The sequence below is a fragment of the Panicum virgatum genome, chromosome 1K, assembly GCF_016808335.1.
Source record: "Panicum virgatum strain AP13 chromosome 1K, P.virgatum_v5, whole genome shotgun sequence".
In the NCBI taxonomy this organism is placed as follows: Eukaryota; Viridiplantae; Streptophyta; class Magnoliopsida; order Poales; family Poaceae; genus Panicum; species Panicum virgatum.
The window spans coordinates 49,242,256-49,267,463 of NC_053136.1; the positions used below are offsets into that span (position 1 = coordinate 49,242,256).

Below are 25,208 nucleotides of genomic sequence, written 5' to 3' on the forward strand. Positions count from 1 at the left end.
TGCAAGATCCCTACCAAGCCCACACAAGACTGACCACCTGATGGCTGATCGAATCCCACCCGAATTGACTGGTGCTACGTTCGATCACAGGTCGATTCCGCTGAACTCAGGGCAGTTGTTGCACGCAGTTGGGATCGATCGACTATTCAGGCTGCCCGGTGTTGGCGGCGTACCGAAAGGAGACCATCCGGTCCGCGGTGTCGCATCGCGTCGTGCGTCCGTGCCCAACAGCTGGTCTGGTCGTGCCGGTGGGCCGAGGAAGACGTATTAGACACGGGCGGCAGCGACTCCGCCTACCGCGAGCCGCGCCACAGGGGGGCGGGATTTCCACGGGCGATGTGCTCGCCCGCCGGCGCACCCGCCCTTGTCTCGCGCGTCGCGCCGCCGGGGGCGCCGGGGCGATTGGTCGTCCTTATTTAGGCACCGTCCGAGCCGAGCTGAGCCAAGGCGCCATGAGCTCCTCCTCCCCCGTGGCGCGCCTCCTCTTGTCACTGCTCCTGTGCGCCGCCGCGCTCGGATTCGTCCCCCGCTGCCATGGCGCTCGCGCCGCGGTGGCGCCCGGCTTCGTCACCGTCTCCGCCGCCAGCTTCAAGCCGGGGTCGACGTGCAGCTCCCCCGACCCAGGTACGCGGATACTGCCAACCTGATCGACCGGTTGTTTCAGTTCGTCATGTGCGTGTTGTGTGAGGTTCGATTTCAAGCGTGCTGATTCGTCGGCTGGAACGGGATTCGGTGAGGTTTCAGTTGCACCGCGGCGGAACGGCACGTCGGCCGTGCTGCGGCTGACGCCCCGGCACGGGCCGTGCGCCCCCTCGCGGACGTCCTCGCTGGCGGCGGCCCCGTCGGTCGCCGACACGCTGCGCGCGGACCAGCGGCGGGCGGAGTACATACTGAGGAGGGTGTCCGGTGCCGGCGCGCACCAGCTGCTGGGATCCAAGGCGGCGGCGGCGACGGTGCCGGCGAGCTGGGGCTACGACATCGGCACGCTCAACTACGTGGTGACGGCGAGCCTGGGCACGCCGGGCGTGGCGCAGACGCTGGAGGTGGACACCGGCAGCGACCTGTCGTGGGTGCAGTGCAAGCCGTGCGCGGCGGCGGCGTGCTACAGCCAGAAGGACCCGCTCTTCGACCCCGCCCGGTCGTCGTCGTACGCCGCCGTGCCGTGCGGCGCGTCCGCGTGCGCGGGGCTGGGCCTGTACGCGGCCGGCTGCTCGGCGGCGCAGTGCGGGTACGTGGTCAGCTACGGCGACGGGTCCAACACCACGGGCGTGTACGGCTCCGACACGCTGACGCTGACGGCGACGGACGCGGTGCAGGGGTTCCTCTTCGGCTGCGGCCACGCGCAGAGCGGGCTGCTCGCCGGCATCGACGGGCTCCTCGGCCTCGGCCGCGAGCCGGTGTCGCTCGTGGGGCAGACAGCGGGCGCGTACGGCGGGGTCTTCTCCTACTGCCTCCCGACCAAGCCGTCCACCGCGGGGTACCTGACGCTGGGCGCCGCGGCGGGCGGCGCGGCGCCGGGGTTCGCGACGACGCAGCTGCTGCCGTCGCCGGCCGCGCCGACGTACTACATCGTGATGCTGACGGCCATCAGCGTGGGCGGGCAGGCGCTGAGCGTGCCGCCCTCGGCGTTCGCGGGCGGGGCGGTGGTGGACACGGGCACGGTGGTCACCCGGCTGCCCCCGGCCGCGTACGCGGCGCTGCGGTCCGCGTTCCGCGGCGGGATGGCGGCGTACGGGTACCCGTCGGCTCCGCCGAACGGGATCCTGGACACGTGCTACGACTTCGCCGGGTACGGCGCCGTGACCCTCCCCACCGTGGCGCTGACGTTCAGCAGCGGCGCGACCCTGACGCTGGGCGCGGACGGGATCCTGTCGTTCGGGTGCCTGGCGTTCGCGGCCAGCGGCAGCGACGGCGGCATGGCCATCCTCGGGAACGTGCAGCAGCGCTCGTTCGAGGTGCGCATCGACGGCGCCTCCGTCGGGTTCAGGCCCGGCGCCTGCTGATCATTGCTCACCCATTCGCTCATCGATTAACAGCCGGTGACTGGCTTCTGATTAATGAATTACAATCTAGTACTAGCAGTGAGTATGCGTGTACGCACACGAGAGTACATAGATACATAGTACATGACAGTATACATACAGATTTGCAGAGTATACATGACAACATAAATACACGACAGTTGGATGCAGGTCGGTGAAAGTTGTGTGCGTTGTTGGTGGAATAAAAAGGGCTAAGCCAGAGGGGTAAACGTGTTGACGCGTGACACCCTCCGCCTGATTGGGCAATGCTTTTGCCTTTTGGCAGTCGATATCTCGGTGCGCAACTTGACGGTGGGATGCTAATTAAGTGACCAAGTTAGTGCAGTATTAGGAGGGGCGTGTGGACCTACTTCGCTGGCTTATTTTGATCTTAATTTGGACTTTGTGGCGATACGACAGGTCGCCAAAGTCATCGTGGACTCGAGTCCCACGAGAAGAGGACGAGCGATTTTCCAGTAGTGGAAAATCCCTTATCTTTCCATTAGTCCCACGAGAAGGAGAGGATCCCCTAACGTACTCACAGATCACTGACTTATGGATCCGGATCCGCGCGTCAATGACTTACGTTAGAGGATCTCGCTCCCACAAGAACGGGCCGAGAACGAGAGTTGACGCACACGGAGGGAAAAAATAGTTTCGGTACCGAAGGATGAGCGGTTTTTTCCTTATCTTTTTCTTTTGGAGGGTAAATGGATGTTATAATTGTTACTAGTTGAACATCCAAGGGGTAAGATGTAGTTTTTTTTAGATAAAGGATGGTTTAAGATGTACAGAGACAAAGGTAATTTAATATGCGCACACATTACCTGTGTGGAATGGCATATACAGCTAGTCAAAGTTAAATAACATTACTGTAATAGCTTCTGCACATACAAAGAGTGTTCCTATGGTTTGATTGAGAAAACCCCTTAAACATTTTTAAGGGTAGAGATGATAATTCGTCGCCTCCATGAAAAATAGAACCATTTGGTTATTTGGTACTACTACTAGTTGGAAAAATTCAAATGCATAGTTACAAGGTTTGGTTTCGAGTTGGCAAAGTATAACGCTGAAATGAAGCTTGATGGTTGTAAGAGAAAAAAAAGTTGGAAGTTTGAAGTTTCTATCTACATCATGATGAAAGTTTCAAAATCGAGTCAGTTTCAAAAATGATGAGTCAAAAATAGTTAAATTAGTTACTGAATGGTCACTAATCGGTTATATTTCGAACATTCATCAGATTTAGACGAGTTCCTTTTTTAAAATTTAGACGGCCTCATGTAATATATTAGGCGTAGCTCATAAAAAAGGCTGACGTCTGGTACGACTTGATGTGTACCCATATATTCATCAGAAAAAAAAAGAGAAACCAATAACTAGCGGAAACATCAAACCAATAACTAGTATAATCAATCATTGAGAAAAGCAACATAGTATATTATTAATCTTTATATTCATATAATATCAGGAGAAAATTACACTTACCTTTTGGTTGGTAGTTTGCACACTTGCATCACGTCGCAATCGCAAAAATAATTCAAATCGGAGTACTATAGTTGAATAGTTGATGGTTTGCCCCCACTTCATGTCTGTTACCTCGCAGCCACAAACACCTCTGAGAGAAGCCTCCTGCCTTGCTTCCTCCCCGTAGTGTTAATAATATAATGTTCTTGTGCGCGGCGATCATCAGCACGCCCCGGCCTTGAAGCCCACAGCGCCCCCGCCAACGTCGTACAGCACCTCGAACGTCCGCTGCTGCACGTTGCCGATGATGCCGAGGGAGCTGTCGTCACTGTTGCCAGCGAAGGCGAGGCAGCTGCTCAGGATGATCCCTTCTGCGGCGAGGTCGACCACCGCGCCGCCGGAGAACACCAGCTGGATGGTCGGTATGCTGATGCTGGACTGGCCGCTGAAGTCGAAGCACGTGTCGAAGATGCCGCTGGGCGGCGCCGACGGGTACTGCTTCATCCCGGCCTTGAACGCCGACGACAGCGCCGAGTAGGCCGTCCGCGGCAAGCGCGTGATGACCGTGCCGGAGTCCATGACCGTCCCGGCGGAGAAGACCGAGGCGGGTATGCTGAGCTGCCTCCCTCCCACCCTGATCGCCTGAAGGCGGACGCCGTAGAACGTGGGGACCTGGCTGCTCCTGAGCATCGGCGTCTTGACGAAGCCGGACGTTCCAGCGCCGAGCGTGAGGAACCCGGAGGAGCCCGGATTCGGCGGGAGGCAGTAGGAGAAGGCCCTGCCGAATGTCCCCGCCGTCTGCGACGCGAGCGATTGCGCGCCGCCGCCGAGCCCCATGAGCCCGGCGGTTTGGTCATTTAAGCCCGACTCCACCTGGCTGCACCCGAACTGGAAGTTCCTGACGGTGTTGGAGCCCAGCGCCAGCGTGTCGGAGCTGTAGGTGCCGGTGGTGCTCGAGCCGTCGCCGTAGGTGACAATGTACTGGCACTGGGAACTCGAGCAGCCGTTCCCCTCCTGGCCGAGCTGCGCGCAGGTGGCAGAGCTGCAAGAGAACGGGGAGTAGGTGCTGGACGAGCTGGGGTTGAAGAGCGGGTCCGCCTGGGAGTGGCACTGCGAGCACGGTTTGCACTGCACCCACGACACGTCGCTGCCGGTGTCGATGAGCATGGTCTGGGTCACGGCCGGCGAGCCGATGCCTACGGTGATCACGTACTCCAACGTGTTCAGGGACGTGCCCAGCGTGGTCGGCACGGTGGCGTCCGACTGCTGGACATCGCCGGCGCCGCCCTTGGCGGCGGAGTACTTCCGTTGGATGTAGGCAGCTCGGAGCTGGTCACGCCGGAGCATCTCCTCCAAGGCTGGCATCTTCTTGGAGGGCGCCGGTGAGCATGGGCCGTGCCGGTGGTGCAAAGGCACCGTGACGCCCGTCGACGATGGAGTCGCTGAAACAATCAAAGCAGGGGAAACGATCGATTACGACCGCGCACAAGAATAACCAAATGAAATCGCATTGCGTGCACGGACAGTGCAGAACCTTTGGGCTCGGAACAGACGGAGTCAGACTTGAGAGAGCTAATGGACAGAAGCTTGTAACTGCTATCACCTCCTGCTTGAGCAACTAGAGTGTGATAACTACACAGGAGGAGGAGCAGAAGCTTCGGAGCAGAGGCCATGGCGTGCTGTTCGTTGCTAGGTTGATCAGCTACTGAGATGTGAGTTGCAGCTGCAGAATGGCAGGCTGCTTATATAGAGTGAGGAGTGTAGCATGCACGGGGTGCCCCGGCAAACGCAACCAGGCTTCAATTCACAACGGAGACTCGTGGTGGACTGGGCAACGGTGGCGTGGTTGATGGGGGGACGACCAGATCGGACGGAGACCCAAGACGTGTGGTCTTCTTCTAGCTGATGATGCCGCCTTGATCAGCGCACAAAAGCGCCAGTTTTGAATTCTTCGCTGTGATAAGATTGGACGTCCTCGAGAAGCAAAGATTAGGTAATAATGTCATCTTCCCTACGAGTTAGTTTTTTTATGAAATGCACGCCTACTTATTCCTATAAATACATGTACGCAGCTGTACCCTTATGTGAGTACCTCATGTAAATTGGTCTTGCAAATATTTAAGTCATCATAAGTGTCTCGCTGTCGATGAATATGTTGTTTGATGAAATCGCCACGGGTGCTTTGTCTACCGGTGGAATAATATGAGCATAGGTTGATGATAGGAAGCTATGTGAACAATTTTCACTACAAGGAGCCTAACTAACTAAGCTTAGTACACGAGCTAGGTCATTTTGGAGTGCATAGTTTAATTTATAAATTTCTAAGAAATTGGATAATTATCTTAGACATTTCGACTAGTTTAGGACTGCAATGATGATATAAACATATTCATAGCTTAATAGTCAAAATATTCTAGGGTTACAATATAATTCTTTTTTTTTGAAAGATTTACAATATAATTCAGGCTTTTAAGAAATATATAGACAGGGCTAAATGATATATTACTAGCTATTCATTGTTGGAATAATGAAAACATGATGATTGAAATTTGAAAGTCTACTTAATTGTACAAGTCCATTAAGCCGTGTTCTAGAATATTAAAATTCATTGTCGGATGTTGAGTTTTGTTCTTCATACTGATACCTGTGGTTAATTTGTAGTCATGTTTAGGGGTATTGTACTAGTAGACAGAGGTGGGTTTTAAAAGCAAGTTAGATAAACACTTCGAATGGACGATCTTAAGATGCGTGGCATAAATATTTTAGTCATTTCTTCACTTAGATGATTTCACAACTTGAGCACAATGTCAATTTTTCATTTTTGCCGGGAAAGGCATAAAGCCAAGTTGGCCGTACATGTATGTAGGAACTTAGTTTGTTGTGAGCCATACGAATCATTAGGCTGCTTACGTACAAAATATATGGAATAGATACCTTGCGACTTTAGAGTTTATTAGACAATAAAAATCTTTGTAATACGCCCACTTTGGTATTTTATATTTTGTAATAATGTGATGCAATATTTTTGCTCATTCGGCGGTTGAGGTATCCAACATCCATCATGAGACGATGAAGTCTCTGCTCATCACTGACGTCGATATTGTAATTAATCATGAATTAGTTTGACAATTAATGATAGATTAATCTTTCTTTTTTCTTTTTGAAATCACTGTGCTTCAAATGGGATTTTCAAGTGAGAACATGTGTGTGTTAGGGCAGCGGATTCGGGCTCATCCGCTAGCTGGCGTATGTGTAGAATAATTGTCCATCATCAGTAAACTACATTAGCATGCACATTCCATCGTTATCTCTCTTGTCCCGTTGCGTCATGCCATTCTTCTGAATTTCCGATCAATTCCCATGAGGTCGCAGCTCGTAGAAAGTCCCGGCCGGTTCGGCAGCACGTCACATCGCTCGTTCGCCATCCTAGTCGTAGAATTTCTTGGCGTCACGTCCCCTAATAATGGATGAGTCTGCTAGTGTATCCTTTCAAACGAAAAGTCTCTGATAAACTCCTTAATTATTAATAGACATCCACACGTTAAGACCAAGCAAGGAAGGTTCCAATGATTTTGTTTATATATTAAACTGGAGTTAGGCTGCGTATAACCATTGCTTAATTATATAGGAAAGAAAAGAAAAGGGGGTCAGAACGTCAGGTCAATGTGTGTCAACCATGGCTAAGCTAGTCGGATGCATTGGATGCTTGCGTTGTACGTAGCTGCACATAAACTCTCTATCTCAGCGTTGGATGCATCTCCGCAGCTGGCCTCCTCCGTGCAGGTGGTAAAATGCCTTAAAATTTGACTTGAATTATCTAAGTGCCGGACCTAAAAAAGATCGAGCTCTAATCTTATATAATTTGAAGATAAAAATATAAAATAGCCAACTTGGATTGCGAAGAAATCACTAGGCCCGTGGCCGTCACCACCCCTATGTGCAACTCGTAATCCTATGTGAAACGCGATGGAATTTGCTTGCGCCGGCGCACGTCGTTCCCTAGTATCAACTATCGTATGGCTCGGCTCTGGATGAGCCCAAATAGTCTGTTCCCACCCCCACCACGCAGCGGGTGTGCGAGCGTGATGCCCGTAGTGCCGTGGGAAAAGGGTCGCTGTTCCCGTGGAAATCGAGTGCACACAGCACACGGAGCTTTCGTCCCTGCCATGGCGGCAGCCGGGATGTAGTGTATATGTTCGGCGGCCCTTGCCCAGCAGATGAGCGGAGCGTCCGCATCCGCGACAGCGACTCGCGTCGTCGTCGATCGGGGAGCAGATGCAGATTCCTTCTCCACGCAGAGTCTTGCTCCGTCGCTCCGGGCGGCTTATGTCTGAATCGTGATGGATCGACGGGTATCTTCGCCGTCTCTCCATCCACTGCCAATATGGGGTACACTGCCTGTGTGCACGCGGTTTTCAGGAGGTGGGTTGGCTTTGGCTTCTCCGGGCACCACGGAATGCGTGCCGCCCCCGTAAACAGCAGAAGCAGACGAGTGCAGAAGCTGACCGCCCTGGAGATCGAGCATCTTAACCATCCACTCGCAACCCTCGTACTTGGAATCCTCGATCAGGACATGAGAAATGGCACAAGGGTCTTCCTGCCAGCATACATCAATGTCAATACATGAGGATCGAGGAAGCCTCTCTTTATCTTACATCTTGAGGATTCTACTACACAAGCAGTTTTTTCTCGTGTGATCACACTGGAGCGTATATATATGCTGCTTCACAGCAAAAAGAAGTGAGACCAGGCTGTGCTACAGCTTACAATTTACTACAGGCAGTACGAGGGTAAAAAGTACCGCCTTCTTACTCTACATCCATACTACACCCCTCTCCCGTTTCAGGCAGGAATACCACATGAAAACGGCAGAAACAGGAAGTATTTGCAAAGTTTGTCAGGCTTTGCCCGTGCAGCTTCCCTTACGATTACAGTAAATGGCATCTAAACGATACAGGTTAAACTGCCTTTCGTAGAGATGTCTTGAAGTAATCCCTTGCTTCTGCCGTACCATAGGGCACCGTAGGTTAAACTGCTATAAGATTGGGGAGTCTTCTTATCTCTTATGTATGGTATTCAGTTTACAGTTTCCTCCCTTGACAATAGAATGAATAAATGCCCCATCATAGTCGTATTATTAACAAGCCATTCTTTGGTATATGGTCTTCCAGTTCTCGATCTCCTCCCTTGGCAAGCAAATAAATTTGACTGTATTAGCATAGATGAGCAGTAGTACTAGCAAACATATATTGATAGGTCAAGGAAAGTTCAATAAAACAAAGAACTGCAAGGATTGAGAGAAAGGATATAAGCTTATGACTAACCGCAGGCAGGAACCAATAGAATCATAATGTAGAAGGGCAATTGGCTTGCGCTTTCCTGTAGTTCTATGGCCAACACCACGCTTAACTACAGGCAGCTGCTTTATCCCTCTGGCCTCCATAAGATTTTTCGCAGTGGTCAAATCAGTATCTGGAAAGCATGTTAACAATCCACGTTCACTCCCCTGATACTGAAAACCTCGCGTAACAAGTGACGAAATGGAGGATGAGTTCTGCAAAATAGCCCTTGAGTTAATACATTTTTGCAACCAGGAAGTGTGAAAAATGTTTGTTTATCTTTAGAAGCTAGGATGAATGCACGTGTAATAGACATCAAAATTTGAATCAATTTTTAACCGATTCCTTAAAAGATGTGGTTAGCCCAAGTAAAAATGGCACACATTAATTTGTTACTACTCATTAATAATTTGATACTCAGTTGTTCTCATTGCAAAAAGTATCATAGCTCATTATTTAGACTGCAAATTTTGGACCAAATCTGCGTGCTAAGGCTTTTATGTTGTAAAAAGAAATACATTCTTTCTTAATGGAGAGCAGTGATCCTGCCATATTTTTAAAGCGCACAGCAGTGTTTTTATGGGAAGGAAGAAGTTTATTTCACCATGTAAACATACATCAGTCTTGGGGTAGTCTCCATCAATGAAGCTTTCCTCATGTAATTCAAATCCCATGCGCCGAATATCCCCTAATGTAATAATCCCTTCAAGGTAATCTTCAGGGTCCACAACAAGGGCACAATTTTGCTGATTATCATGCAATAGCTTAAAAGCTTCTGTTACTGTTGCAGATGGCAATACTTTGACATAAAGTTTTGACATGGCCTGGGAGACCTGATTAGAAAAGTATAGACAAAAATATAAACAACACAAACAACACAATACAAACTTGCATTTCTCAAGCATAATACAATAAGTTAATTAAACATGTTTCATATGATAGCAAGAACTGGATATGGGTAAAAGTTGCCAGAATAGAGGTTGACAAACCTTCAAATCATCCAGAAGCATTTCTTCATTATAAGTTCCATAATTATTAACATCACTTTGTATGATACTGAGTTCGAGGTCATCCGCAACATCAGCTCGCTTCGAGCTGCCATTTCTATCTTCTGATGAAACTGAAGAATACCCTCGTCTTGGTGTTCTAAAACCAGAAGGCTCATTGTCATTTGGTTGGTTTACTACAGAAGGAACCCATATTGCCAACCCAACCGCTCCCTGTTAGAAGATTGCCAGGAAATAGAATGTGTATTAGTTCAAACATGCAATAGGAGATCAAAATGACCGGTATGTCCGCTGCATAAAAATGGTAATAGAAATAAATTGAAAAATTTATGTTCATACATTATGTAATGAAAATACAGAAAGACCAAATTAACAGTTAACACTTACCATGAGAGGAAGCAAAATCCTGTAATCCTTCGTCAGCTCAAAGAGAAGCAACACTGAAGTCAATGGCACTGAACAAACTGAAGCTAGTGTTGCAGCCATTCCAACCTACATTTCAGAAAATCAGTGTTCATGCACATTTACTTGTAGCAATAAGGAAAGTGGGTTGCAAAACTTACCAGAGCATAGGCCTGTGGCTGTGCAACAGCAGCATTACCAGGTATAGCTGAATTTATTAAATAAGCAGCTGAGCCTCCAAATACAGCTCCAACAGCAGCCCCAATCATCAGGCTTGGAGCATATAGCCCTCCCACGAGGCCAGAGCCCTTGCAGAGGGCGGTTGCAACTACCTTTGCAGCTGCGAGTTGAGTTAACAACCAGATACCAGGAGCAGAAGCACTTTTCCCAGTATGCAATATTTCTTCAACATTTGTGAAACCCCAGTATAAAATCCCTGGATATTTCAGAGCTATGAGGCCTGCCCCCAGCCCACCCAAAGCAGGGTACACTATAATAGGAAAATCAAACTTTTCCTTTATCCGCCCAAATAACCTTGAAAACCACGCTACCAGTCGGTCAAATACCACACTGACTGCTCCACAGAGCATTCCTAAGATGAGATACAGGGGTAGCTCTGCATACAGGTTGAACATATAAAAAAATGTGATAACCATAAAAGGACACATTTTCACATTCAAATGACGAAAATAGGACAGCCAACATCACAGAATATTGAGATTTCTGAATGGAACTTGAAAGTTTTATAGAAAAGGTCAATCCAGGAACTTATGAGAAAATCAGTTCTTGATGTTATACCCATAACCTAAAAAGATGAAGCCACGTATTTTGGTTTTGATGAATTGACAACGGGAAAAAAAAGATTTTGCAAGGGGTGCCCCACAGCTTGATAAAAAAAAGGGTAGCTACTAAAAGCACTGTAAGAAAGGATCAGATCAGCTACCTGCAGCAGATTTTAGCTCATATGCTGGCACTATAAAAGCTGGTCTTGCTCCAAGCAAAACATTTGATACAGTGGATGATATAACAGATGCCAATATTATCATTGCAGTTGTAAATGGAGGTGAATTTTCTGCTTTAAGGGGCCTCAATACAGTTTCAATGGCAAAGAAGCACCCAGCAACAGCTGCATTGAAGCCTGAAAAGCCACACACAAGGAGCAGTATGTTAGCAAAACTATATCACGAAAAAGAGTGAAATCATATATTGAAATTCAAAACTGACTAGGGCTATTGAACAGCATTGTGACTGCTAGTCATTAGCTATTCTATTTTAGGGGGTTTCTTGTTATAATGATTGCAACTCTATGTTTACTCTATTTAATATAGTTGTTGAATAGCCAAAGGCTGCCATATTTTAAGAAAATGGAAATGAAAGTTTGCATGTCAATAGCATCTAAATCATTTTCGCATATCCAACACAACCAGTTCTTAGATGACGCTGGCATTTTGTGATCCTTCATTGAATGAAAACTATACCTGATGCGATGCCAGCAGCGGCACCAGCAGCAACAAGGGCAATCCGTCTTTCCCGGTTATTCTCCATCATTTCTGAGCATGCATTTGCGCATGACTTGCCAATATCCACACTAGGACCTTCAGGGCCCAATGAACAGCCAGTCCCTAGAGTAACAGCAGCCTGGATAGCCTTTACGGTTGGGAAGATTGCTCCAAGAAAGTTGATCCCTTGCCTCTGCCCTGATTTCACAAGTTTTAGCTGCTCAAATACCTCGAGCAACCCATGCATCATTCCTACAACCACACCTCCGGTCACCGGGATCAATAATATCCTGTGCCACGTATCAGCTAGCCTCTGAAGGCGGAGCCAAGCTGCACCTTCGTTGGGAGTACCTGCCCATGCCCATTCATGGATGACATGAACCTAACAAAGCCATTAACGCAGCTGTATATGGAATCAGTTCTTCAAGATGCAATCACAAAACAACAGTAATTTTCAAACTGAAGTGTTCGGGTCATAGATAATTACATATTAGCACAATGTGGTACTCCATTTTCAGACCGAGTAGGTTTTAATCGAAATTTGTTGTGTTTGGGCATCCATCACTTCAGTTCCCATAACAGTCACATAGTTCCACATTAGTTTGTTTTACTACTATATATAGTGCAAAACAAGTAACCTTATCTAGGGAGATGCACGAAATTGTTAGTTGTGCAGAGATAAATGGAACCAAATTTGCAGCATGTGGTGAATCTGATCCAGTAGATATTTCCATAGCAGTTATACATTCCAAAAGTAGGCTACCTAAAATGTTACACCCAACGACTCCGCAACCAAACCAACTTAAGTGTACTGCTACTCCTACTGCAACGTCCACCATCCGAATTACTAGAAAGCGCAGACTCACCCCGCGGTTGAACGCGGCGACGCAGATGCCGGTGGCAAGGCCGAGGAGGCAGCCGATGAGCAGCAGCGCCCACTCGGGCGGGGCGCCGTCCCCGAGCTCGTCGTCCTCCCCCGCGTCGGGCCTCTCCCACTGCCGCTGCGACGGCTGCTCGGCCAGCACGGGGCGGTCGAGCTGCTGGTAGTGCTGCTGGTGCGGGCGGCGCCCGTGCCCGGATCCGCGCGCGGACATGCGGCGCTCGAGGTGGCGCAGGAGGCCGCGCACGCCGCCGGCGCGCCTCGGGGAGGCGGTGACGGTGGCCTCGTCGGCCTCGACGTCGGCGTGGTGCTGCTGCTGCTGGTGCCCCGCCGCCCCGCCGCGCGGCGAGGGGCAGGAGGGCGGCAGCGGCGCGCCGGACGCGTGGGATCTGAGGAGCGAGGCGTGGTCGTCGTCGCAGGCGGACATGGTGGCGCCCGCGCCGCGCCGCGCCGCGAAGCGAAGCCGGGTGTGTGTCAGGGGAGCGCGCGCCGCATCGAGATCTGGAGGCCGCGAGGGAACGCGGATGCGAGCCGGTCGAGGCAAAGCGGAGAGGTTGACGAATGCGGGGCGGAGGCGTGCGTGCTCAGGTGTCGGTTCTTACACGGGGGAGGGCGGCGACGCCGACGCGGGAAGGCAGCGAGGTGAGGAGACCACGAGGGCGAGACTGCGAGCGCTACAGCGCGAGCACACGGCAGCGTGGCAGTGGCAGAGAAACAGAGGCAGGGGGGCGGGGGCCAGGCCAGCCGCGGCCGACCGACGGGCCGCGCGCGGCGCGCCTACTACTGTCCAAAGTCCAAACGCTGTCTGCTGAAGATGCGTGTGAAACTGTGAATCTGGTCTGAGCCATCTGACGATGCGAGTGAGATCCCCAGCGAGGAGCGGAACGGATCTCCGCCGTGCCGGCATCACGGCATGGCACTAGCAGCACACCTTTGTGCAGCAGGTGTGGAGTTTCTTTTGGGTGTAGTCTACTCATATTTTATTTTATTGTTGGGAAACAAATCTCTTGGTATAGCCATGTGTGCGGATCTCTGACGAAGACCGTTAATTAAAAGTTGCGGGTTTTTTTTTGTCGTGATGATAACTGGTTGTTGGAGCTTCGCGTTCCTGGGAAGAGGAACGTGATGGTGGTGGTTATCCGTGTTTGATCCTGTCCGCGCGCCGAGACAAATGTTGACCGCAGCAATGTTACAAAAAGGCCCGAGCCGCGAGCTGATTGCTGGACAACTTCTACTGGCTCCAAGGGAGAACGTGGTAACTACTACTAGTAGTCCTTGCGATTGATTTCGTGTCATGCTAATTTGTCACCCCCGGTAACAAAATATTTTTTTCCATTTTTTTCTTGGGCGGCTTTGGCATCTAATGATGGGTGTGGGGCGATCCACGGATAGTATTGTATAAATGAGGTTAGTTAATTAAGCCATGCTAGAGTGAACAAAATATTTCAAATAGTCAAATTCTGAAAGCTTAGGTGAAACATACATGGGGTGATTCGTACTGTCAGCCCAAAGCTCGATCTGACTGGGCCAAACGAGCAATTGATCCAGGCCAAGGCGAAAGAGCTGCTTATGTTGGGCTTATTCTTTCCTAAATGCGGTCCCAAGTGGTTGGTTTGTAGGTACGTTGGCCCAACTAGTTTCGGCCTTATTCTTGTGTTTATATGTAATAAGCCCACGCACTCTAAAAAAGTAATAGCCCAAATGGAGACAAGATTGAGCCGAAAAGTCTTGCTTACCTGATTGGCCCAAACTTTGGACGCCTCATGGGCTCAAATACGGCTAAAACGAGGCAGATCGAATTTCTTTTCTTCTCTTCAACAACAGATGGTTGTTGTATTTCCTCACTTCAGAAGGAGACCGGAGACCCCACCTTTTCCAAACAAAAAAAATGGGAAAAGGAACTGAAGAAGACTACTTGGATTTGGAGATATGATGATTTCATGGGTTCATCTCTTAGATTTCTTCGTAGACACCACCGTTCTCCATTTGTGCCATGCCGAAACATCTTAGCACTACCACCCACCTCATCGAACTCAGGACGACGTCGTCATCCGCGGCCGAATGGAGCAGCTCATCGCCCATTCGCCCGTACCAGCCGGGGAGCATTCAGAATTTCAGATTCCTGCTTTCCCAAAAGGAGCAGCGTATTAGATAATCAAATGCAGGTTGCCTGAACCCATAAAGCCCTCGCCGCACCATGTACGCATACCTAACTCCGCCCCGCGCCCGACGCCACGTACGAGCGCGCACCATTTTCTTCTTCGCCTTTGACGGGCGGGCACGAATTTTAGGCGCCGATCGAGCTGCTGCTGCTGCCGATGGATCGGTGAGGCCGCGCGCGGCGGAACAAGAGAACAGCTCACGTGGTTGGTGAGATGGACGCCTCCGTTGCTGTTGCTCGTGTCGCCGGTTGGTGCGTGCCTGCCTGCATGCTGCTTCGGATCATCCCCCTATCGTTTCCAGGCAGCACCGTGTTCCGGTGCTGCTGCTGGTGGTGGTGATGCCCCATCAGAGGCGTCAGGCTGAAGCTTCCGAGGAGAAAGATTCCACCGCCGGCTAATCAGATGCAGATGCCGCCTAGCTAGATTCTCTCTATCATCTCCTTCTACGATGACTGAAGCTTCAGGCTCGATTATTAGTGCTGCAGGAACATGATAATATGATGGGATGAGATGATAGCAGGTCACTTTCTCCTTTTCCTCTGATCGTCCTGAAGCGAGAGGGAGGCTGCACTAGGTTTAGTAACCGCAGCCCTGAACCAAGTGGCTATCTACACACGTGGTTAGTCACCAGTGCCAAAACCTACATGTAGCTGCTGGCTCTGGCTCAAGCCACTATTCATTTTCTTTTCAGTTCTTCCCACCCGCACGTATGTGGTAGGATTTCTGCTGATGAAATTAAGCGAGGACAAATCATGGGTTCTAAAACAGCATCCACCGATCCACCACCAAGAACTAGTGCATATCATCTGCCATTTTGGTAACCACCCCGATCGGTCCACCATGTGTCAAAGCTAGTACGACTGATGTCGCCAGCCATTTATAGCTGACGGGAGTTCTGTTTAGATTGACAGGTGCGCTTAACCGCCTGCTTAATTGGGCCTGGTTAGCAGAAGCCGGCTCCATAATTGTGCACCTACCTTGGCTTCGGGTTGCAGAAAAGCAGCTGCCTCAGTGTGCTTGATTACCTTACCATCTCCATCTCTCTGCGTACATCGGAGAGCAACAGCTCCAGTACAAGTACTCGTATCAGAAGCTTTCGTGCAGGAAAAAAAACAAATAGAATTTTGGAAGGGGACTGATGCCTGATCAAACCCCCTGTAGAGCCTTATCAGAACCCCCCCCCCCCCCCCCCCCCCCCAAAGAAAAAGAAACAGTCAGTGGTACGGTAGTGATCAGGTGGTTGGCCGTAGTGGATTAAAACCAACGGGTCGTTTCAACCGCCGGGAGTGAAAGCTACCGCTGGCGCTGGGATTCCCAAGCAGGAAGGGCGCTCCGTCGGGATTCCTATAAAAAGGCCGCGAGGTGGCCGTGCTCAGTAGTGCTATAGAGCTGAGTCACAGGCCACAGCCAGACACCCCCGCAAGGAGGAGAGGAAGCTGTTTTTCAGATAAGAAGATGGAGATGGCGTCGTTGCTTCGACTTGTTGCCCTCTCGCTGCTCCTTGCAGTGGCCACTCCAGTAAGGGACATCACCGATGCGTGCTCGTCTCAAGTCAAGGGTACTGCTCCTGCCCTCCGTTAACTTTTCATGTTTCGCTTGCCATCAGTCAGCTCTGATAGGTTTCTGCATGTCACTGATCGATCGGGCTTGTGAAAGCTTTACTGACCTTAGACAGACCTGATTTATTTTCTCTCTTTCAAAGCAAAAAAATCATCTCCGGCACTAGAATTATTACAATCGCTACGCAGAACCTGAAACTTCGAGGGGGGGAAATCGTGGTTCTAGGCTTCTAGCTCATCTTTTTTCTTGTAAAAAACACAGTTTTCCTTTTCAAGCACGGATGCTGAATCTGTTGCCTTGTCCACGACAGGCATATATAAAGTGGTAATGACTGAACGAAAGTTGACAGTTAGGGCGGTAGCCAAAGGACTCGCAATCCAGATCGAATCTTCTCAGCACTCGCAGGAAAAAATAGTGTTGGCAACAGTAGAATAGTATGTTAGGCACACCGCACATACGATCCGTACGCCGTAGATTACGAGTACTTTCCATAGTTCCATGGCCGCCAGCTCGAAAAGCGTCCATCTAGGTGCGTGTACTTTCTGACGGCCAATTGGTGGTCACCCTTTGTCCTGCTGCTGATAGCCTCTGCCCTCTGGCTGGGGTCGGGTTTATTCTCTGATTTTGACTCTAAACAGTGGAGGAGACGACGCGCCGTACGCCGATTTGTTGACACCGTTCGTTGTTTGCGTCTGCCGACACGCTCACAGCCACGCAGCCACCGCAAGCACCTTTTGGCAATTTGCCATTCTTTACTTAATTCCGACAAGGTGAAATCTTGGCAAAAGTTCAGGCTCAGTTGAGGCGTGTACTTCTCTCCCCCCGTGAAACCAATCAACCGCTCTCCCCCCAGGGCCCCCAATCCCCACCGCCAACCACCACCGTATCTATCTCACACACCCGCGAATCGGCAGGGGCGTCGCCGCCGGGGCCGGGCATCTGATCCCCGTCGCGATCGGCATTGAAAACCATGCCTGCCCGGCCCCGGCGGCGACACCTCATTAATACCATGTTTACTACCAACTAAACGCATCCGCTCCCTTTTTTTCTCGTGTTGCATATTAGCTAGTGAAATAAAATCACACGCTGATTTAAACAAGGTGGGAATTAAACCTTCAGTGGCCATGAGTACATACCAACAACTTGACTTATTCTTAGCAGGTGGCTAGCTAGAGCTAATATGTGTTCTGTGAATCGAGCTTACACGTGATTGCCCAATTCGTCCCCAAGCTAATACTTGTATATGTAATATATATATATATATATATATATATATATATATATATATATATATATATATATATATATATACATATACATGTGTGGGGATATATTAGGACAAGTTTGATGCGTCTTTTTAGTCATGAAGTAGGCGCCGTACTGTTCGCAACTTCATGCCCATGATAGCTTCTTCTGTGCCAGCTACTCCTGCCGGCTCTATCACGTCTTGGACGGAATTAATACGATTACAACCAGTTGATGGGTACATTCTCTACGCTCTAGGCCGCCCATTCTCGTGATAGGGTGATCACCAAGCTGTAGGTGTACGTGCATGGTGCATATACCCTGTATGTCTGTATCACGTCATGTGATCGCCGCCAGCAAAGCCATCCCAACCTGTAAAATAAAAGGATTCTTTACTTTTTTAAAAAAAAAAGAAGATTCTTGCATGTGTTTGTTCCATCATGTGATCCTGAACTCCTTGGGAATGAGAGTTAGCCTGGCCAGCAGTTCGTTCCAAACCTGACTGACTGCTCTGCATGTTCTAAGACAAACTAAAACACTAGTACACTACTACTAGTCCAAGTTCGCCGTAACACTAGTGCAAATCTATTTGTTTTTTTAAAAATAGCATGGCAATGTGTACTATACGATTGCATTCCCCTTCAATCTGTATCGGACACGTTGCAGCGTTCGGTAAGACGTCCATGCGCTGTGCATCACTGCCTAATCATAGCACTACTATAAAAAACTGTACGACAGCAACTGGTGCGGTAGGCTTAGTGCATGGCGTACGTGTTCGATATGTCGTGGCGCCGATAATGCTGCCTTTCTTTTCTTCTTGGCGTCCATGCGGCACCCAAAAAGAAAAAGAAACGTTACAATTTTTTGTCATAGTCGCAGTAATTTTGCACGGACTGATGACGGAGGTGAAAATAATAATAAAAATTACTACTTGCAGCTGCAGACTTCCCTCACCTAAACGGCTCCGGCCTCCACCTCACGCTGCACCACCCGCGGAGCCCCTGCTCGCCGGCGCCGCTGCCCGCCGACCTCCCCTTCTCCGCGGTGCTCACCCACGACGACGCGCGCATCGCCTCGCTCGCCGCGCGCCTCGCCAAGACGCCGTCCTCGCGGCCCACCGCGCTTGACGAGTCGTCGTCCCTGGCGCTCGACGAGTCGTCGTCCCCGGCGCTCGACGAGTCCCTCGCGTCCGTGCCGCTGGGCCCGGGCACGTCGGTGGGCGTGGGCAACTACGTCACCCGCATGGGCCTCGGCACGCCTGCCAAGTCGTACGTCATGGTCGTGGACACGGGCTCCTCGCTCACGTGGCTGCAGTGCTCCCCCTGCGTGGTGTCGTGCCACCGCCAGGCCGGCCCCGTGTTCAACCCCAAGGCGTCCAGCTCCTACGCCTCCGTCTCCTGCTCGGCGCCGCAGTGCAGCGACCTCACCTCCGCCACGCTCAACCCCGCCGCCTGCTCCAGATCCAACGTCTGCGTCTACCAGGCCAGCTACGGCGACAGCTCCTTCTCCGTCGGGTACCTGAGCAAGGACACCGTGACCTTGGGCTCCGGCAGCATGCCCAACTTCTACTACGGGTGCGGGCAGGACAACGAGGGGCTCTTCGGCCGCTCGGCGGGGCTCATAGGCCTGGCGCGCAACAAGCTGTCGCTGCTGTACCAGCTCGCGCCCAGCCTGGGCTACTCCTTCTCCTACTGCCTGCCGACGTCGTCGTCGTCGTCCGGGTACCTGTCCATCGGCTCCTACAACCCGGGGCAGTACGCGTACACGCCCATGGCGTCGAGCTCGCTGGACGACTCGCTCTACTTCATCAAGATGACCGGGATCACCGTCGCGGGCAGGCCGCTCTCCGTGTCGAAGTCGGCCTACTCGAGCCTGCCGACGATCATCGACTCCGGCACGGTGATCACGCGCCTGCCCACGGGGGTGTACTCGGCGCTCAGCAAGGCCGTGGCGGCGGCCATGAAGGGGACGCCGAGCGCGCCGGCCTTCTCCATCCTCGACACGTGCTTCCAGGGCCAGGCCTCGCAGGTGCGCGCGCCGGCGGTCAGCATGGCCTTCGCCGGCGGCGCGGTGCTCAAGCTGGCCGCGCGGAACCTGCTCGTGGACGTGGACAGCGCCACGACGTGCCTGGCCTTCGCGCCCGCCCGGAGCGCCGCCATCATCGGGAACACGCAGCAGCAGACGTTCAGCGTCGTCTACGACGTCAAGAGCAACAAGATCGGCTTCGCCGCCGGCGGATGCAGCTGAGAAGGAAGCTATTCGGTATGCACGCGTGCCCACGGACCGATCGACTTGGTAGCTCATCATTTCGACAAGGAAAGGTACAGGAAAGCAGCTGATAAATTAAAGAAGTGTTGCTCAAGCACCTAGCTGATTGGTGTACACATCGTCTTTACATAAATGAAACACACAAAAAACATTGGGAAAATTGGAGTAGCAGGCTATTTATTATGTTGTCCAGGCCAGCCAGATCTGTGAAAAGTGAAACCACATAGAAATCCTCCAAAATTAAAGGAGATTAAAATTCACATAGCCAACAGATAGCATGTAGCCACTCTCATGTGATTCTTTGGCAAGTACTACTGGTCAAAAAAGTTTACTTTGTGTAGTTAAATTTAAGGACTATGTATATTTCTGAGTTACTCCTTACAAACTTCCAAGGATTCCTCCCTTGTACACAATGGAAAATGTTGTAACAGGAAGATATGATTTGTATGTATTTTAAACTTATGTGAAATTTGATTTATTTACTGCATTAACGAATTGAAAATATCTTGTCTCTGACTTCATTGTTGGAGTAATGGGCTTGGCCCATTACTTCTAAAGCATTAAAAGAATTTAAAGCCCACTATTAATGCTAGGGAATCAATGCTTAATTCCGTACCGGAAATTGAGGAGGATCTCAACCGACTTAAAAGGTGGACTTCGTGTACACCACTTGTGAAGCCGGTAAGAGGAGGACGGTGAACCACACGCGCGCGCCCGCTCGCTCGCCTCGCTGGGCCGGGGCCGGGGCCGGGGCCGGCCGGCGCATGCGCGTGCGCGTGCGCGGCCGGACGTGACGTGCAGGTGCCGGTGCGGTGCGACGTGATGTGCTGAGATGAGAAGGATGTTTTGCAGTAAAGAGTATTAAAACAGAGGGTTAATGTCGTCACTAATGACCGGACATTGAAGGCTCTTTACGACGTCCAGGTTCGTTGAACCTGAGGCACATTAACTGCCGCTCATCAAAGCCATTCATGATGTCCAGGTTCGTTGAACCTGAGGCATATCGTGCCTATATAAACCAGCACCCTCTCCTCTCATCCTCACTCATCTCAAGCACTCATCCAGGTACTCCTCTTCAGGAGACCTCTCCCTTCTCCCTCAGCTGCTTTCTGCCTTCCCCACCGCTAGCACTGCGCGCCAGGTCTAGCGAGAGTAGGGCCTCCGGAACCTCTGCTCGCTGAAGGTCCTGCACGGGATGCGGGCAATTAAGTTTTTGGGGAGCGTCTTGACGCGAGTGCTCGCTCCCTGAACGACTCCTTCGTCTACTTCCCGGCGTAACCGCTCGTGCGAACGACTACTTCGTCTACTTCCCGGCGTAACCGTTCGTGGGACTGCACTGCGAACATCTTCCTGCATCGACATAGTTCGGCTACTTCGAGCAAGACCAGTCGAATAGCATGTCTATTCCAGCTGGTAACGGCGCAACCGGTGCCTCCGGCACTGGTCCCGCCTTGGGGTACTTACTAAACCTACTCTGGTTTAATTCTTTGTTCATGCTTATTAGTGAGAATAACATGAACACATGCACATATCTTGTACACATATTATCACTCATCTATATCATGAAATTGATATTAATATTTGGAATTAAAATATACCGAAAATTGCCTAGATATCTAACAATCCAAAAACCTAATTGTGTTAATAGGCTTTCGGTATCTAGCTTTGCTGCATCAATCAAACCACCACCTTTTGATGGTTCAAATTACAAACGTTGGCAAGAGCGGCTTATACTGTGGTTAACACTATCGAGAGTGATCCATGTGAAAGAGGGTAAGCCTGAACAATTCTCTCCAGAGGAAGGGAGTGCGTTCGATGAGGCTGATATTCTCTTTCGAGGCTTGATCATTAGTGTTCTCGGTGATAACCTGGTGGATTCTTATATCCGGCTGCCAACTGGCAAAGCATTGTGGGATGCTCTTGAGGCTCAATATGGAGTATCTGACGCCGGGAGTGAGTTGTATATCATGGAGCAGTTCCTTGAGTACAGGATGGTCGAAAACCGTTCTGTAGTGGAACAGGCTCAAGAAATACATACTCTGGCAAAAGATCTCAAAAATTGCAGCAAAGAGTCCCCATGTGTGTTACCCAATAAGTTTGTGGCCGGAGGTATAATCTCTAAGCTGCCACCTTCTTGGAGGGACTTTGCTACTTCTCTAAAACACAAGAGACAGGAGTTCACAATAGATGGACTCATAGGGACTCTTGATGTTAAGGAGAATGCGAGAGCAAAGGACATACGTGGGAAAGGAGTTGTTGGTGCTTCAAGTGCCAATCTTGTTCAGAAGAACAACTCCCACAAGAACAAGAAAAAGCCACCGCAGAACCAACCAAAGACTAAGAAGACAACCACTTTTAAGAAGAAGAAGAAGACGGGAGCTTGCTATGTGTGCGCTAGTATGGATCATTTTGCTGCAAAGTGTCCGAACCGCAAAGGCAACGACTCCGCCAACATGGTTATTAGCGAGCCTGGAGGAACTTCGGGGTACGGTAATTTATTACCTACTGTTCTTTCAGTCTTTGGTTCACCCTAGTGGTGGGTTAACACTGGTGCTAATATTCATGTTTGTGCTGATGCTTCTTTGTTCTCTTCTTACCAGACCGGCGGGACTTCCTCCTTGCTGATGGGGAACGGATCACATGCGCGTGTTCTTGGTATTGGTACGGTAAATCTGAAGTTTACTTCGGGGAAGACCATGCAGCTGAAGAACGTGCAGCATGTCCCCACCATCAAGAAGAATTTAGTCAGCGGCTCTCTACTGTGTAGAGATGGTTTCAAATTAGTCTTTGAGTCCAATAAATGTATCTTGTCTAAGTTTGGTACTTTTGTTGGAAAAGGTTATGAAAGCGGAGGCTTGTTCCGTCTTTCTTTGTCAGATGTTTGTAATAAAATTGCATACAATGTTATTAACGTTGATGAAACAAATGTTTGGCATTCGAGGCTTTGTCACGTTAATTTTGGTTGTATGATGCGCTTAGCTAATTTGAGATTAATTCCAAAATTCACTTTTGTCAAAAATTCTAAGTGTCATGTATGTGTTGAATCAAAACAAACTCGTAAGCCTCATAAGACCGCGGAGGCAAGGAGCTTGGTACCCTTAGAATTAATTCATTCCGATTTGTGCGAAATGAATGGAGTGTTGACAAAAGGTGGTAAAAAATATTTCATGACTTTGATTGATGATAGTACTAGATTTTGTTACATCTATTTGTTGAAGTCAAAAGATGAAGCTTTACACTACTTTAAAATCTATAAAGCTGAAGTAGAAAACCAACTTGAGAGAAAGATCAAAAGAGTTAGGTCAGATCGTGGTGGCGAGTATTTCTCAAATTTATTTATTTTATTCATGGTATTATTCATGAAAGGACGCCTCCCTATTCACCTCAGTCAAATGGGGTTGCCGAAAGAAAGAACCGCACTCTAACGGATTTGGTTAACGCCATGTTAGATACAGCGGGACTTTCCAAGAAATGGTGGGGTGAGGCTATATTGACTGCATGTCATGTCCTAAACCGTGTTCCTACAAAGAATAAAGCGATAACTCCATTCGAGGAATGGGAGAAGAAAAGACCAACACTGTCATACTTACGTACATGGGGTTGTTTGGCAAAAATGAGTGTGCCAATAACCAAGAAACGTAAGCTTGGACCTAAAACTGTGAATTGTATCTTTCTAGGTTATGCTATTCACAGCGTTGGATATAGATTTTTAATAGTGAAATCTGGAGTACCTGACATGCTTGTTGGTACTATAATGGAGTCCAGAGATGCTACATTTTTTGAAAACATTTTTCCCATGAGAGATGAAACAAGTTCATCTAGGCAAGAGTTCATCGAGGATGATGGCTCTGCTGAGCCGATAGAACACAATGAACATACACTTGTAGAAAATCCTGAGGAGAATAACAATGATGCTCCGAGAAAGAGCAAGAGACAAATGACTGTAAAGTCTTTTGGTGATGATTTCATTGTATACCTCATAGATGATACACCCAGAACCATTGAAGAGGCATATTCATCTCCTGATGCTAACTATTGGAAGGAAGCAGTAAGGAGTGAGATGGATTCTATTATGTCTAATGGAACCTGGGAGGTCGTTGAACGTCCTTATGGATGTAAACCGGTTGGATGCAAGTGGGTGTTCAAGAAAAAGCTTAGGCCAGATGGTACTATTGAAAAGTACAAGGCTAGACTTGTGGCCAAGGGTTATACCCAAAAAGAAGGAGAAGATTTCTTTGACACTTATTCACCAGTTGCCCGATTGACCACAATTCGAGTGTTATTTTCCCTGGCAGCCTCTTATGGTCTTCTCGTTCATCAGATGGACGTTAAGACGGCTTTCCTCAATGGAGAGTTAGAAGAGGAGATCTATATGGATCAGCCGGATGGGTTTGTATCAAAGGGTCAAGAAGGAATGGTTTGTAAGTTGTTAAAATCTTTATATGGTCTCAAGCAAGCGCCTAAGCAGTGGCATGAAAAGTTTGATAGAACTTTGACCTCTGCCGGCTTTGTTGTGAACGAAGCTGACAGATGTGTGTACTATCGCTATGGTGGGGCTGAAGGAGTGATTTTGTGCTTGTATGTGGATGACATACTGATCTTTGGCACTAGGCTTAATGTGATTAAGGAAGTCAAAGAGTTTTTATCTCAAAATTTTGAGATGAAGGATCTGGGAGAAGCTGATGTTATCCTTAATATAAAACTGGTAAAAGAGATCAATGATGGGGTGATTCTTACACAGTCTCACTATGTGGAGAAGGTGTTAAGTCGCTTTGGTTATAGCGCCTATAAACCTGTCTCAACACCATATGATGCCAGTTTAATTCTTAGAAAGAACAAAAGGATAATGCGAGATCAGCTGAGATATTCTCAGATCATTGGTTCATTAATGTATTTAGCGAGCGCTACAAGACCTGACATCTCGTTTGCTGTAAGCAAACTGAGCCGGTTTGTTTCAAACCCGGGAGATGATCATTGGAAGGCTCTTGAAAGAGTAATGCGCTATCTGAAGGGGACAATGAACTATGGAATTCACTACACCGGGTACCCAAGGGTACTAGAAGGGTATAGTGATTCAAATTGGATTTCTGATGTTGATGAGATAAAGGCCACAAGTGGATATGTGTTTACACTTGGTGGTGGAGCTGTTTCCTGAAAGTCTTGCAAGCAGACCATCTTAATGAGGTCAACTATGGAAGTAGAACTCACAGCATTAGATACCGCCACTGTTGAGGCTGAGTGGCTTCGTGAGCTCCTTATGGACTTGCCGATAGTTGAAAAACCGTTACCGGCAATCCTAATGAACTGTGACAATCAAACGGTAATTGTCAAGGTGAATAGTTCAAAGAATAACATGAAGTC

At 49.4% G+C, this 25,208-nt stretch overlaps 4 protein-coding genes across 8 annotated transcripts; 2 read left to right on the forward strand and 2 right to left on the reverse strand.

The window, feature by feature from the left end:
• On the forward strand, nt 1-2,191 carry LOC120640037 (aspartyl protease family protein At5g10770-like). Of its 2 annotated transcripts, none has more exons than XM_039915942.1 (2): nt 1-624; nt 738-2,191. In XM_039915942.1, the coding sequence occupies exons 1-2, from the start codon at nt 535-537 to the stop codon at nt 2,001-2,003; spliced, it is 1,356 nt and encodes a 451-aa protein (XP_039771876.1). In that variant the 5' UTR covers nt 1-534; the 3' UTR covers nt 2,004-2,191. The 2 variants fall into 2 exon arrangements, with proteins under 2 accessions (XP_039771876.1, XP_039771870.1); XM_039915936.1 differs by having other exon boundaries at nt 9-624; nt 745-2,191.
• Nucleotides 2,192-3,437: 1,246 nt separating this feature from the next.
• Nucleotides 3,438-5,212, reverse strand: LOC120640053 (aspartyl protease family protein At5g10770-like). Its single transcript, XM_039915948.1, has 2 exons — nt 5,020-5,212; nt 3,438-4,927 (listed from the first exon to the last, which is right to left on the reverse strand). Exons 1-2 carry the CDS (start codon nt 5,156-5,158, stop codon nt 3,708-3,710), a joined length of 1,359 nt encoding a protein of 452 aa, XP_039771882.1. The 5' UTR covers nt 5,159-5,212; the 3' UTR covers nt 3,438-3,707.
• Nucleotides 5,213-8,099: 2,887 nt separating this feature from the next.
• Nucleotides 8,100-13,318, reverse strand: LOC120640061 (chloride channel protein CLC-f-like). 4 transcript variants are annotated; one of them, XR_005661743.1, is made up of 9 exons: nt 12,599-13,318; nt 11,712-12,114; nt 11,177-11,371; nt 10,395-10,849; nt 10,219-10,323; nt 9,814-10,044; nt 9,429-9,657; nt 8,810-9,039; nt 8,100-8,671 (listed from the first exon to the last, which is right to left on the reverse strand). XR_005661743.1 is itself a non-coding variant. In XM_039915956.1 (9 exons), coding segments are annotated over exons 1-9 (2,337 nt in total). In that variant the 5' UTR covers nt 13,040-13,316; the 3' UTR covers nt 8,100-8,648. The 4 variants fall into 4 exon arrangements, 3 of the variants coding, with proteins under 3 accessions (XP_039771890.1, XP_039771899.1, XP_039771894.1); XM_039915956.1 differs by having other exon boundaries at nt 8,100-8,650; nt 8,751-9,039; nt 9,442-9,657; nt 12,599-13,316; XM_039915965.1 differs by having other exon boundaries at nt 8,100-8,580; nt 9,442-9,657; nt 12,599-13,315.
• Nucleotides 13,319-16,100: 2,782 nt separating this feature from the next.
• On the forward strand, nt 16,101-20,349 carry LOC120640083 (aspartyl protease family protein At5g10770-like). The gene is made up of 2 exons (XM_039915974.1): nt 16,101-16,332; nt 18,517-20,349. The coding sequence occupies exons 1-2, from the start codon at nt 16,230-16,232 to the stop codon at nt 19,824-19,826; spliced, it is 1,413 nt and encodes a 470-aa protein (XP_039771908.1). The 5' UTR covers nt 16,101-16,229; the 3' UTR covers nt 19,827-20,349.
• Nucleotides 20,350-25,208: the final 4,859 nt, after the last annotated feature.